We start from the raw sequence: 15543 nt of genomic DNA on the forward strand, positions 1-15543 counted from the left end.
CCACATATCTTTTTTTTTTTTTTGAACTTTCACACATCTGAATCTCTTAAAGTATTTCGCGGTGTGCAGGGCTTACCTTAAATTCAAAAAAATGCTCTTGATTTTGCGAGCTCTTGCGTTTATAAACCACACCGAAAGACTGGGGTTCCGAGGTGCTGTTCACCTTCCCGGCGCACTGTGGCGCAATAGAAACAGCGCGCGGCGGGAGCAGCGGCTGCAGCTCTTCTTGGCTCGGGGAGGAGGGGGACGTTCCCAGAATGCACCTTGTATCAACACGGCGGCGGCAGCGGCTTCCCGAAGTCCGGGCGTTTGGCGGAGTGGCACACAGCCGGAGCACTCTCCCGCCAGTCGGTGTTGTGGGGCGACTGCGACCATGGCGGAGTCGGCGCCTGCTCGGGTAAGGCGCGCCGGCCGGGCGGCGAGGGCGCCGGGGGAGACAGCGCCCGGGGCGGGGCTTGCGGAGCTCGGTCGCGGGCTTGGTTCCCTCCGCGGCCGTTGGCGCCGGCGGATGCCGCCCTCCCTCCCGACGACCCTCAGCCTCCGCCCGCTCGCTCCCTGGAGCCTTCTGCGCCGGGCTTGGAGCCTTGGCCCTCTGCGTCTTCCCGTAGAAACTTCTGCGAAGCTTGTTGAATTGTTTGTGATTGCGCCCACATATTTTCCTGCTTCGTGCCAACTAGGGACTCGTTTTCCGAGTTGGAGTGATGGCGCGGTTTAAAACCCTGAGTTCCGCTCGTTGCCTTTGAGCTCAGCTGCGGGAGACTCCGGGACTTAGGGCTTCTCTTCGACCAGTGGGTTTTGGTCCGGGTGCCATGTTCTGTCGTAGATTTCTGTACTGAGTTTGCAGCTACAGGTTGAAACCGGGCGGGGCCACCTCTCCTTGGGGACAGGTGTACTAACAGTAGGTGCACAGTATTATCTGCTTTCCCCCTCTTGCAGCTATTCAGGGAATGGGAAGACACTGAAAATTGGTTTGAGGAATATCTCAGCGCTCACCTCTTTCGGCAGCCTGTGCTCATCACTCTAGGCCTTTGTCTCCTTAACTTGAATTGAGAATGTTGGATTCGTTGTTAAAGAAATTTCTGATTTTTTTTTATGGCTCCGATCTTATACTTTGGCACAATAGCGGCTAACTTAGGAAAAGAACAGGATAAACGGAACTTAACTGGCTTTTTGTTGTTGAGACAGAGCCTTACTCTGTAGTACAGGCTGATCTGGAGCTGGTGACAGTCTTTCCTACTCGGTCTCCCCAGTGGTAGGATTACAGGTGTGAGCCATTATGCTCGCTTTTGATTGGTGGTGGTTGTGTTTTGAGGCACAGTCACATGCGCCTCAGCCTAGCCTATCCGAGATGACCTTAAACTCCCACCTCTGACTCCCAAGTGCAGCGATTACAAACACAAGCCTTTTTCTTGTCTAATTTATTTTTAATCTTTCAAAATAAGGTCTTGACCTGTAGTCCCGGCTGCCTGGGACTAGCTATGTAGACCACGCTAGCTTTGAATTGCCTCTGCAACCCTAGTGCTGGTTAGACAGACTCCCTGCTAGGCAAACAGGGAGAGGGGACCATGGTTAGATAATAAAGGTGGCAAATTTCCAAGATCTTCCTCAGCCTCCTTACTTGACATAAGACTGGCAGCCTAAATCGAAGGCTTTATAGGATTTTGTCTCCCATCTCTTCTGATGGACTGGCTCAGAAAACTCCTTTTCTCTGGGTGTCTGTTGCACACGTTTTCTTGCCCCCAATCAATACTTTTCTTCAGCTGCGGATTCTGTCAGTAGCATTTGAAATTTTTCTGATGCTACTTGTGGAGCTTAAGATTTTTCTTGGTTTTAGTTTTTTAACTGACAGAGAAGACAAACCCGGTCCAGACCCCTAGGCTATCTCTTTACCCAGACTCCTAGATAGTGTCAGGAGAATCGCCCTTGTACTCCTTTGTTTTTGAGTTGAATTTTACTGCAGCATTTTGGGCTCAGAAACTTTGGGATCCCGAGATATCTCTTTGTGAAAGAAAAAACAAAGGAAATGTGTGTTGAAAACTTTGCCTTGCCTAGAATTGACTATGGCTTGTCTAGGAAATGGGTAAGAACTAGTTTGGAGTGCACTGAAAGATTTATCAGGGTTTACTTTCAAGGAGTTAGCACTGACATGGGAACTAGTGTTGGCAGCGTTTCTGCATCTGGCTCCCTTAAGACCCAGACGCAGTCTTGAGAGGGTTTTTCTGTAGACGATGAGCCCTGGCATGGGGTGGACTCCATTGCTCGCCATTCCACTACAGACCTTGAGACGAAGCAGTAAAGGTCCACCAGAATCCCAGCTAGGCTTGAACTTACAGTGTGGACATTGTGGAATTTATTTAAACTGTTCTTGAACATGTTTGTATCCCCAGACATCTCTTCAGGTGAGGATTCTGTACTGCTAAGCCAAAGTCATGTCCTGATAATAACAACTGAAAATAAAAAATGCTGAGGAAGAAAACCCTATGTAAATGATATTTGAAATGTATAATAAATCATAAGCCCACCATTTTATGTGATAATTAAAGAAAAGCATATTAATTTTTATAACCCAAAAGTAGAAAGCATGAACTCTTAAAATATGAGCAGAGTTGTGAAGCCAACTTTGAGAGCGTTTCCTGAACAATTGTATTTGATAAAAATTTATGAAATCAAGAGACTTTGGGGAAAAAAAACTAAAGATGGGACTTGAGGGCAACACTGGGGCAAAGAGTAAACTTTTTTTTTGGTCAGGGTTTCACAATGTAGGTAGCTGTGACTCTCTAGGAATTTGATATGTAGACCAGGCTGGCTTTGAACTCACAGAGATCCCCTTGGCTTTGCCTCTCAAATGCTGGGATTAAATGCCTGACTGAATAAGACAGTAATTTATTGAGCAATTAATGACAAATAATTAAACTACACGACATCATTGATGTAGAAGTTAGGAAGAAGAGATCAAAAGTCAGTGATCTTTTTAAATATACTTTTCATAATTGCTAAAAAAGTAAAAAGTCAGTTACAATAAATATAATTGAATTAAGAGGCAAAGATTATGAAGATGGGAAATATTCAACCTTCATTTTGGAACAATCCAAAAGGTAAGTCAGTACAAATAGTTAAGTATAAAAGGATATGAGAGCAGTTTGACAGAATAATACTAATTAAAAGAAACAACTTAGAAGTGTATCACTGCCAGAGATCAGAAATCCTCCTGCACTAATAATAAAAAAGGATTAAAATTTCTATCTTGAAATGACATCTTTAAAGTAGTTTAAGACTAATTACATAGCTTCAGATATATTTGAAAATTGACAAAATTCACTATCATTTAGATTATTCAAATACAATCTAGTATTTTATCTAGCAGAAAGAAATAGTAAGGATGTGGTACACCCAGCAGCACTCCTGCAGGGATGGAGGCTCGCTGCTCCACTCATTGCCGTAGTCTGGTTACATGGACTGTGTTGAGCCTTGAAGTGCAACTAGTATGACCAAGAAAATGAGTTTTTAAATTTTTTTAGTTTAGTTGATCATGATGACTCACGCCTTTAATCCCAGCATTTGGGAGGTAGCAACAGGTGGATATGAGTTCTATGCCTGTGTGATCTGTAGTATGTGTTCCAGGCCATCCAGAGGTATATAGAAGATCTCGTCTCAAAAAAAGGAAAACTTTTCCCCAAATGGGAAGAGGGTAGAGAACTAGGGAAAGGCATATGTTCAAATCATTATTAATATTTATTTAATTTTGATTTTATTTATATTTATTTACTTATTTATTATTCGAGACAGGGGTTCTTTGTGTAGCCATGACTGTCCTGAAACTCACTCTGTAGGCCAGGCTGGCTTCAAACTCACAGGGATCTGCCGGCTCTGTCTCCTAAGTGCTGGGATTAAAGGTGTGCACCACCACTGCCTTGCTGTTTTATCCATTTTCTACCAGCATGTAATATCTTTGTATAATGATACAGTATAGATGAAAGAAGGAAGGGAGAGAGGGCCTGGAAAGATGGCTCCATGGTTTAGAGCACTTGTTAACTCTTGCGGAGTTCAGTTCCCAGCACCTATATAGTAACTCAAAACCATCAGAAACTCCAGTTCTAGAGGATCTAATAATGTTCTCTTCTTTCCTTCACTGGTCCAGCCACATATGTACATAGGTACATGCAGACCAAACATTCATAAAATAAAAAACTGCAAAGGAAGAGATACATATTAGAACTGGAAGTATGTTCACTTAAGTCTGGGTTAGGGTTAGATGTGGTCTTAGTCTTTGGGTTGGGGGCTGTTGAATAGTTGGGTCCATCTACCTTTGCATGCATTTAGGATTCTTCACTTGTCTGCTTGCCTTTGACTACCCCACTGACAGAGAGGGAGCATAGACATGAGGCTTTCTCTGCTTTGATTTCAGATTTGTGAGCAAAGTAGATGTGTCTTTAAGTCACTAAATTTTGGGATGGCTTTATGCATAGCAAGAGTTGTCTGTATTAGAAAGTTAGGGAATATGTTAAAATATTGAACATGTTTAAAAATTCCTTCAAATGCAGTAAAATATTCTATGTATGGATCAAACATTTTTTTCCTAAAAATGTTGTGTCTCAAACTTATCTGTGGAATTTGATACGTTTCCAAACAGTTTCTGAAGATACCTTTGTGAAACTCTTCTTGTTTGTAGAATAATATCAGTGCCAAAAGAAGCCAAGGTACTGCTGTGAAATAGAGATGGGATTTGTCTGAGTACGTGTCAATAATTACTGTGCAGCTAGAGTTAATAAGGTCACAATACTGATAAAGTGACAGAAAAATTAACCCATAGAAGAGAACAAAAGATGGAGGAAATAGACTGAAAGGGAAAAGAACTTGGTTTATGGTCGAGAATGTCCTTACAGATTAGTAGGTAAATGTTGACTATTAGTACTGAATTTTTTGTGAGTCTTCCTGGCTGACCCGGGACTCACTATGTAGACCAGGATAGACTTAAACTCTTGAAGATCCCCCTGTGCTGTGATTAAAGGCATGTGCCAACAGGCCTGGCCTGTTTCTGTTTGTTCATTTCGTGGGTAGTGAATGTACCATTTCACCCCTGTGGTTGGTTGTCAGCTGCTGGCTGCGGGAGTCAGTTCTCTGCTTCCACTATGTGGATCCCAGACATCAAACTTTCGACCTTTATCTGCTGAACAATCTCACCAGCCCAACAATGGCTTTAAAAATTGTTCTTTACATGTATTTATTTTCTTTCTCTCTCTCTCTCTCTCTCTCTCTCTCTCTCTCTCTGTGTGTGTGTGTGTGTGTGTGTGTGTGTGTGTGTGTCTGGGTATGTGTGCACACATGAGTGTGGAGGGCAGAGGACAACCTGAGGGAAAAGCTTAACTGTATGATGATATTTTATCTATTTTTCTGATATTTTTCAAAATTATATGTAGATATATAATATATGTAACTTTTTCTTTCTTCCCTCCTTTTTGTTATAATTTTTATGTTTGAGAGACTTGTTTGAGGGCTTCTTATAGCCTATGCTGGCCTTGAATTTTTAACTCTACTGCCTCCTTTTCAAGTACAGGTATTACAGGCATACCGTGGTTTATGTGGTGCTTCAGATCGAGGTCAGGGCTTTGTGCATGCTAGGTGAGCATGATATCAACAGCTGCATACCCGGCCCCACATGAAATTTTCAGTATCTTTCTTAAGATTTCTATTGCTGTGATGAAACACCATAACCAAAAAGCACGGTGGGGAGGAAAGAAAGGGCTTACTTGGCTTACACTTCCATATCACTGTTCATCACTGAAGGAAGTCAGGGCAGGAACCTGGAGGCAGAAACTGAAGCAGAGACCATGGAGGGGTGCTGCTCACTCACTGGCCTGCTCTCCATGGCTTGTTCAGCCTGCTTTCTTATAGAACCCAGGATCACCTGCCCAGGGGTAGCCCCACCTACCATGGACTGGGCTTTCCTATACCAGTCCCTAATTAGGAAAATACCCTACAGGCTTGCCTGCACCCTGATCTTATGGAGGCATTTTCTCCATATAGGCTCCCTGCTCTCCAGTGACTCAAGCTTATTTCAGGTTCATATAAAACGAGCCAGCACAATCTCAGAATAAAAAAGTATGTTTGGATTTGTTTGTTTGTTTTAAGGAAGCTAGCTAGGAGTCTGGTCTTGGTCTTGCTTTCTTTATTTGATATTTGGAAGTGACCTTGTCTCACTGGCTTCATATCCTCAATCCTACAGCACAGGAGGAAACGGCGTTCCACACCGTTAGCTCCCGCCACACAACCTTCACAAACAACAGAGAAAAACCCATATTTTCAGACCACAGAAATCTCACTTTGGACAGTGGTGGCTGCTATTCAAGCTGTGGAGAAGAAGATGGAATCCCAGGCTGCCCGACTGCAGAGTCTTGAGGGACGAGCAGGGACAGCCGAGAAGAAGCTGGCTGACTTTGAGAAGACAGCTGTAGAGTTCAGCAACCAGCTGGAGGGCAAGTGGGCCGTGCTGGGAACCCTGGTGCAGGAGTACGGGCTGCTGCAGCGGCGGCTGGAGAACGTGGAGAACCTGCTGCGCAACAGGAACTTCTGGGTCCTGCGGCTTCCCCCAGGCAGCAAAGGGGAGACCCCCAAGGTAGAATCTGCCCCGGGGTGGCCCCACCTACAGTGGACTGGGCCTTCCTACACCAGTTAGGAAAGAAGGGGAGCTCAGCCCTAGATTAGTCAAGATGTTAAATCGCTGGCTCGCACTCATATGAGTCACAGTGCGTATTTCTTGTGGCTTACAATTGCAGGTGTCCGAATCCCTTGAGAATGATGAGGTCTGTTTCTCGGAGCAGGAGTGGGAGAACCTGGAGGACTGGCAGAAGGAGCTCTACAGGAATGTCATGGAGAGCAACTATGAGACTCTGGTCTCTCTGAGTGAGTGGCAGTTTTCTCCCTGAATTCTCTCAGAGCCCTCCTGATTGCACCCAGGACTCTGCCTGGCTCTTGCCCGCTGATTCTGTGCTGGGAGGAGGAATGAGTCTTGAGGTCCTCTCACCTGCAGACTTGAGAAGGTCTCTGGGTTGAGCCTTTTGTATTTCTTTTCTGTGGTAACTCAATAGCTTCTTGAAGTTATTTATGATGATATTATTGCTGAAGTATGGGCATTTACTACATAGCTATGAAGTATTAGTTACTTTTCTATTACTGTATAAGACACTGACCAAGGCAACTTATAGGGGAAAAAACTTATTTGGGACTTATGGTTTCAGAGGGTTAGTTAGAGTCTTTGATGGTCAAGCAGAGATAGGAGGTAGCAAGCGACTGAAACAGCCCTGAGAGCTCCTATCTTGAATTGCAAGATGCAGGGAAAACTAACTCAAGCTGGCTTCAGTCTTTTGAAACCTTAAAGCCCTGTCCCCTCTTCCCCCCACCGACTTGCCTCCTCTAACAAGGCTACACCCAACTTTTACCAAACAGTTCCACCAACTGGCAACAAAATTTTCAAACATATGATTCTATGGAACCATTCTCCTTCAAACCACTGCAAATATAATAAACCATTGTTTTGTTGTTTGTTTGTTTGTTTATGTGGCCTGGCTGTCCTGGAGCTCACTCTGGAGATCAGGTTGGTCTTGCTGAGGTGGCTCAGTGGGTAGAAGTGCTTGCTATAAAGCCTGATAGCCTGCATTCAATTCCACGATGGAAGGAGACAAACTGACTCCTTAAAGCGGCTGTAACAGGTTTTCTTTTGGACCACCAACCAGCTCCCAAATCATGATACAGAAATTTACTAGCAATTATGAATGCTTGTCTTTATGTTATGCTTGTTCCACTAGCTCTTCTTCCCCTCACCCCCCGGACAGGGTTTCTCTGTAACTTTAGAGCCTGTCCTGGAACTAGCTCTTGTAGACCAGGCTGGCCTCAAATTCACAGAGATCCGCCTGCCTCTGCCTCCCAAGTGCGGGATTAAAGGTGTGCGCCACCACCACGCTCTTACAACTTAATTTAACTTGTATTTTCATCTGTGTTTTGCCTCAAGGCTTTTACCTTCTTTCTGTATGGCCTGCTTTCCCTGCTTTTTCCATATCTGGTTGGCAGCTGCCTAACTTGTCCTGGACATCCGTCCTCTCTTCTTCCCTCTCTCCTCTCCTCCTCTCTCTTTGTTCTCTTGAGCTGAGCCTAGATTCTTCCTCCTACTTATTCTGTCTGCCCACCAACCCCACTTATCTCTTTCCTGCCTTTCTATTGGCCATTCGGCTTTTTATTAGACCAGTCAGGTGCCTTAGGCAGGCAAAGTGAAACAGCAACACATCTTTACATAATTAAACAAGTGCAGCATAGTCAAATATAGCACATCTTTATGAAGGGGGAGGTGATGTGGGATTCCCCTCTGAATGCTGTAAATATCATTGGTTAATAAAGAAGCTGGCTTGGCCTGATAGGGTAGAACTGAACTAGGTGGGGAAAACTAAACTGAATGCTGGGAGAAAGAAGGGCAGGGTTGGAGAAAAGCCATGGAGCCGCAGGAGACCGATGTGCTGAAACTTTGCTGGTAGGCCACGACCTCATGGTGATGCACAGATTAATGGAGATGGGTTAAATTAAGATGTAAGAGTTAGCAAATAAGAAGCTAAAGCTAATGGGCCAAGCAGTGATTTAAATAATATAGTTTCTGTGTGATTATTTTGGGGCTGAGCAGCCAGGGAACCAACAAGCGGTCTCTTTCAACATCTTTACATAGTTAAATAAATGTAGCATATTTTTACACAGTTAAATTCCACAAGTTTCTTTCTGGTCTCCACTTGTATTGAGATATACAGTATAGGCTGACAAAACCCATTTTCTTGGCAATTAATTAGCCAGCATCATTACCAGCCACTGTGGTCTCTGTGTATGTTTGGTAGACTGGAAGTGTTTTGTATAAAATATTACTAATACATGCTGTATAACAAATGTATTCTTTTCTTGTTAGATAAATGCTTTTTAAATGTGGGTCCTTGGAGAAATACCAAGGAGGCCACTGACTGGACCAGATCCATGAGGGTGAGAAAAGTCAAAGTGGGTCAAAGAGGTGACCATGTTACCCCAAATGGGTTATGTACTCTGTTGAGGCTGTTTTCCTGCGTCACAGAGCCTGCCTTCCCTGGAATTGCCTCAGCAAGGAGGCCAGAGGGATGAAATTAGGCACTGTGGAAGGAATTCTTGGAAAAACTTGAGCTGTGTGGGCAGAGGTGACGGTGCTATGTGGACACTGGCATATGAGCTAGGGGCCCTAGTGAGGGACCAGCAGAACTAGGGTCGGCTCATGCTGGCAAGGATGCAAAGCAGCGAGAACATGCCTCCATTGCTGGTAGGAGTGCAAACTTAGCCACTTTAGAAATCAATATGGCAGTTTCTCAGAAAATTGGGGATTGATCTTCCTCAAGACCCAACTGTACTACTCTCGGGCATATACCAAAGGATGCTCCATCATACCACAAGGACACTTGCTCAACTCTGTTCATAGCAGCATTATTCATAATAGCCAGAAACCAGAAACAATCAAGATGTTCCTCAACTAAAGAATGGATAAAGAAAGTGTGGTACATTTACACAACAGACTGGTATTACCCAGTCGTTCAAAACAATGGCATCTTGAAATTTCCATAGGCCAGAAATGTCTGGGGAGAAACGGCAGTGACCTTAGCTGGGTCTTTTTAACTGTTAGTATTGATTCCCTAGCATTGGTCGTTTGCTCAGTGGCGTCTGACCAGCATGCTGCAAGTTTTACTCTTTGGACTCACACTGTATCTTTTCCAACCCAGAGGTCCTTGGCCAGCCAGAAGAAGAAGTGGAATTGGGTGCAGAGATGGTGGGTGACTTGGTAGAAGAAGGTACCCACCTGGGTGAGTAGTTCTAGAGTATTTGTCTGTCTTCTTCCTCCATCTCTGCCCTTCGGGTTCCTATAGCTTATAGGGAGCGTGCCCACAGCTGACTGCCAAATAGTGCCAGTAATTTCATCTGGCACGTGCAGGTTGTGGACTCCTGTTTGGTTTTGTTGTGTTTATTGTTGTGTTTTTGTTTATTTTATTTTTTTCTAGATAGGGTTTCTCTGTGTAGGCCTGGCTGTCCTGGAACTCCTTTGTAGACCAGACTGGCCTCAAACTCAACAGATTTACCTGCATCTGCCTTCCTGATTCTAGGAGCTTCCACCACCCAGCTTGTTTGTTTTTAAAGTCTTTTTTTTTTAAATACTTTTTATGGTTTACTTAACTTTATTTTATGTACATTGGTGTGAATCCCCTGCAACTGGGTCTTCAGACAGTTGTTAGCTGCCATGTGGGTGCTGGGAATTGAACCCAGGTCCTCTGGAAAAGCAGTCAGTGCTCTTAACCACTGAGCCATCTCTCCAGCCCCTAAAGTCTTTTTTTTCATTTTTATTTATATGTATGCATGTGTGTGTGTGACTGTATGATGTGTGTGGGGTATGCATGGAGCACAGAAGACGGGGTAGGACCTTCATGAGCTGGAGTTATGGATGATTGGGAACCACTGGTGTGGGTGTTGGGAACAAGAGCTCTAGTTTAGCAGGCCATCTCTCTGGCCTCTGCCTGTTTTTGAGACAAGTCTTACTATGTAGTCCACGATAGCCTGGACTTACTCTGCTGCTCAGGCTGACTTTGAACTCATGATCCTCCTGATTCTACCTCCTGAGTAGGATTACAGTGTGAGCCACCATATTTTGACTAGAACTGTTCTAGATGGTTCTTAACTCCTGTCAGCCTTTGGAGTAGTGCAGACTGTATAGCATGCTTTTTCGTGCCCTATAAATAATATACCTAATAGGCTGAACAGAATAGGAGTGAACAGTGGAGAGTGGGCAAGAAATCACAGGACCAAGGGAGAAAGAAATGAGGAGAGGCGTTTGAGCAGGACATCCAGGAAGAACAAGATAATTTTATTTTATTTTGCTAGTTTATGTGCATGGTGTTTTTTCTGTTTGCCTGTGTACTTCATGCTTGAAGTGTAGAAGGTATCACATCTCTTGAAACTGGAGTTCCTGATGGTTGTGGCCACCATGTGGGTACTGGGAACTGGACTTGAGTCTTCTGCAGGAACAGCTGCTGCTCTTACCGGAGTCATCCCGCGTGCTCCTAGTTGTGTGATTTTCAAACTATTCAGTGTTGAACACAGGGCCTTGCACATGCTAGGCAAGCATCTGCGGCGAGGCTTCATCTTCAGCCCCTTTTTAAAAAAACCCTTTTAAAATTTTGAGATAGGGAGTTTGAGGTCAGCCTGGTCTACAGAGCAAGTTCCAGGACAGCCAGAGTTGTTACACAGAGAAACCATGTTTTCGAAAAACAAAACAAAACAAAATTTAGATACGGTCTCACTTAGTTGCCCACACTGGTCTTTAACTTGTCCTGCAGCCTAAGCAGTCTGTTAACTTGTGACTCTCTTGACTCATCTTTCTGAGTAGCTGAGGTTACAGGCGTGTATCACCAGGCCCAGCTTCAAATTTGTTATTTTAAGACTTTTGAACCAAGTGGTCACAGTGTATTTTGTCATTTTTCATAGAGTTTAAGCACCAGTTATAGATAAGTTTGGAGAAGTATAATAACATTGTTGTCTAAGAGTAAGATGTTCAGATCCTCCTCCGGATTGTCCGAATTCAGTCATCCTAAGAAGCTTTGTTTTGAGTCTTCTGAAGTCCCCAAGCATTTGGTTCTGGACGCACCAAAAGTACTGGAATATAATCTTTTGTTGGTCTTTTTCCTTGCAGCAGATAGGGCCATGGTTAAACAGGAGGACCCTGCAAGTCTGCCCAGCATGTTTTCCAGTGCTGCTGAACAGCAGGCTTTCTTTGGCGTGGAGCAGGCTGTGTTCTGGAATAGTCCAGGAGATTCTGCCCTCTTGGAATCAGGCCCTGGGGACTCTAACCCTGAGTCTGTTGAGGACAGTAGAAATCCTGCCCCTGGTAGAAAATTGGACTGCCCCCGAAAACAGAAGTCTCAGAGGCAGGTACCGTTGGGTCAGGAGTGTGAACAGAGCCTGAAGGTGAAAAGGGACACCAGTCCATACAAGTGTTCTGAATGCCAGATCAGCTTCCGCTACAAGCAGCAGCTGACTGCACATATGCAGAGCCACATGGGCAGAGAGTCTTACTCGGCCTCAGAACCAGAGGAGAGCCTCAGGCCCAGGCCACGACTGAAACCACAGGCCAAAAAGTCGAAGCTGCATCAGTGTGATGTGTGCCACAGGAGCTTCAGCTGCAAGGTCAGCCTGGTGACCCACCAGCGCTGCCACCAGCAGGAGGGCCCCAGCGCCAGCCCTCATGTCCAGGAGAGATTCTCACCTAACAGCTTAGTCGCTCTGCCCGGCCACATCCCGTGGAGGAAAAGTCGGAGTTCTCTCATCTGTGGGTACTGTGGCAAGAGTTTCAGCCACCCATCTGACCTGGTGCGGCACCAGCGCATCCACACCGGCGAGCGGCCCTACAGCTGCCCCGAGTGTGAGAAGAGCTTTGTCCAGAAGCAGCACCTCCTGCAGCACCAGAAAATTCACCAGCGGGAGCGGGGTGGGCTGGCTCCGGAGCATGGAAGGCCCAATGGCCTGCTTTAAGGTTGCCCGCCCCTCACCGTGCGGGGGTGGAGGGGGGTGGCGTGAGTCCCCCGCAGAGACACTACAAAGTTAGGCTGACTTCTTCCTGAGGGAAATTATTTCTTCTTTGCCCCCCCCCCCTTGGCTAAGCACAACGGCTAGTCTGAGACACAGGAGAGATCTGTGTCCCAGCCTCTGCCATCTTGGCCCTGCCACTGGGTTTACTGTTTCTTTAGCCCCTCAGGTCCTTGGTTTTCTCCTTTCTGGTGCACTGTCACCCACAGGAACTGGGAGCCAGTTCCAGGGCCCACCTAGCATTTCACACGTCTTCCCACAGTTGATTGGGGCCACAGAGGTATGTGGAGAGTTCCGGGGAGTATTACCCTCTACTTCCCTTCCTTTTTTAGCCTCCTTGTTAAAAACTAGTATAAGTAATGTAAAGGAGCTGCTTAGGCTGTTCTGAAGACCTCTTTTTGGAGTTAGATTCTTGTTGATTTTTTTAAAATATAGCTCAAAACTTTTTTTATAAATTTCAAGAGTTGTAGACATTGTTCCTAACGTGGGAACTGAGCCTACCCTCCAGGAGGGAATAGTTTATGGGCTCTTTTAGCCCACCCACACTTAACATAGGCCAGAGAGCCAAGACACACTGCTGGGTTCCCTCAGTGGGTTGCAGAGTGCACTCAGATGGGACTAGTTTTCTCAGGTGGGCCAAGAAGAAGCCCCTGAAGCCCCTGCTGGGAGTAAAGACTTCTTTGAAGAAGCTGCGAGTTCAGTTCTGGGTGTTTGGTGGCACTTATTCTACCCATTTTTGCCCCTGGCTTTGCTGTGTTTCTGTAGCTCTGGGGGCAGGGAGTAGACGGCAGAGCTTGATTCCTACACCAGGTGTCACTTGAGGTTGTTCAGATTAGACCCTCCAATGTCTGTCCCAGAGATGGAGAAAAAGCACAGATGCTCGTCTCAGGAGTGTTGAGTACCTGCCCCACTGTCATTTGGGGAGGGAGGTGAGAGTGGGTTCCTTGGTCATATGTGAATGTATCCTTGGATGTTTTACTATGTCTGGAATAAACCTTGTTACTTGTATTTAAAAAAAAAAATCACAGGGAATGTTTTCTGTGTGTCAAGACTTGTCACCAGGAGTCAAATGAGGAGAGGTCCTCACCAGGAAGCCTAGCCTGACCCTGTGACCATCTTGCCTCAGAGCTCAGACACTGGATCAGGGATACTGTTGCTTCCACAGTTTTACACTTTAATGTCAAGGTTAGGTTCTGTTTCCCTGTTCCCAAGAGTATGGTGTCTGTACCTGCTAGGAGCTTGAAGGTAATGCAGCCTCAGACTCCATCCTACACCTCTGGGTTGAGACATTTTTGTTGTGTTTCTGTTTTTCAAGACAGTATAGCCCTGGCTATTCTGGTACCTTCTCTGTACAACAGGGTGTCCTCGAACTCAGAGACCTGCCTTCTGTTTCCGCCTCCCAAGTGCTGGAATTAAAGATGTGTACTAATACTGTCTGGTGGGATTTGCATTAAAGAATGTTTTTGTTTTTTGAGGTGGGGTTTCATATGGCCCAAGTTGGCTCTGAGCTTCCCGTGAGGCTGAAGCCGCGCTTAAACTCCTGGTTTTCCCGTCACCATTTCTCAAGTACCACCGTGCTGAACAGCATTTTTTTTTTTTAATGCCAGCGTATAGCACTTTTATTGCAGTAGTAAAACTTGAAACCCATATGTTACAGGAGGTAGGGACAAAAGCATACTTTATCCCACCAAATCTCACTACACAGGACAGCTGGAGGTGAGAAGAGACAAAGGAAAAGCCAGGAAGTCACGGTCAGCAGAGAGCTAAGCTTCAGAACCCAAGAGATGCTGTAGGTACGATGGTCAGTGTCATTTTCTCAGAGATGGCTGGGTGTGCATTGGGTAGAATGTCTACAAACAGCACCTAAATAATGCCTCTAGTTTAAAATTTTCATTAAAGTACTGAAAGTTTAGGAAGTGAAGCTTAGATAGTAACAAAATCAGAAAACTCATGAAAACTCCATTAGAAATACAGTAGGATTTTTTTTTTTTTTCGGGACAGGGTTTCACTTTGTAATAGCCTCAGCAGTTCTGGAACTCACTCTATAGACCAGGCTGGCCTGGAACTCACAGAGATCTGCTTGCCTCTGCCTCCAGAGTATGGGGATTAAAGGCCTGTGCTATCCCTGCTCAGCCCATAGAATTTTCCTTTTTTAAAGGCCAGGTCACAAAGAAGGCTTCAGAGACCCCTCCTCACCCAGGGACGGATACTGTAGTATCCAACACATGAAGGAACTTGTTTTAAAAGGCACATAGTTTCTCAAGATGGGAGGGACTGCAGAGGCAAAGGCTCCCTCCTTCCCAGTTGAGCTTGGGTAGGACTTTGAATTTAACAGAAGGACCTCCTTCACATTGGAGAAAACTCAATAGCACCTCCAGTCACCATGGTTTTGCATTACAGCAGCAAGATTGTCTTAATGTATAATAGATAATTTCACATATATATATATATATATATATATATTAGATTAAAAAAACAGTTCGGATTCCTGCTTCCCCACCCGAGCAGCAGTCCCTAGTCTAGAGTTAGCCTTCATTGGTGCTGTTAATACTCGGCAATGCCCATCATTGGAGACCTATATCCAAAAGACAGAAGCTGAATCTTCATTCAAAACAAAATGAGTAACTTGGGGTATATAGTTCATGGCATGTAGTTTTGTTCAACACACAAGAACAGGAAGAGGACATGGAGGTGTCTGAAAGCTGAGCGGTGGAACACAGGTGTCTACACAAAGCAGGGCATTGGGGAAAACACCTCATGGGTCCATGTGTACACAAAACATACTTTTTGTTCGTTTTGTTTTTTTAAGACAGGATTTCTGTGTAGCCCTGGTTGTCCTGGAACTCACTTTGTAGACTATGCTAGCCTTGAATTCAAGAGTTTCACCTGCCTCTGCTTTCCCAGCGCTGGAACTAAGGGTGT

At 45.1% G+C, this 15543-nt stretch overlaps 1 protein-coding gene across 3 annotated transcripts; it reads left to right on the plus strand.

The window, feature by feature from the left end:
• Positions 1 to 241: 241 nt before the first annotated feature.
• Positions 242 to 14052, plus strand: LOC146889557 (zinc finger protein 212-like). 3 transcript variants are annotated; one of them, XM_085683996.2, is made up of 5 exons: positions 242 to 397; positions 6224 to 6613; positions 6774 to 6900; positions 9771 to 9851; positions 11729 to 14052. In XM_085683996.2, exons 1-5 carry the CDS (start codon positions 374 to 376, stop codon positions 12565 to 12567), a joined length of 1461 nt encoding a protein of 486 aa, XP_085540122.2. In that variant the 5' UTR covers positions 242 to 373; the 3' UTR covers positions 12568 to 14052. The 3 variants fall into 3 exon arrangements, with proteins under 3 accessions (XP_085540122.2, XP_085540123.2, XP_085540124.1); XM_085683997.2 differs by having other exon boundaries at positions 11732 to 14052; XM_085683998.2 differs by lacking the exon at positions 242 to 397 and adding an exon at positions 937 to 2399.
• The last annotated feature ends 1491 nt before the right edge of the window (positions 14053 to 15543 follow it).

This window comes from Myodes glareolus, chromosome 25, assembly GCF_982192425.1.
Source record: "Myodes glareolus chromosome 25, mMyoGla1.1, whole genome shotgun sequence".
NCBI classification, from domain to species: Eukaryota; Metazoa; Chordata; class Mammalia; order Rodentia; family Cricetidae; genus Myodes; species Myodes glareolus.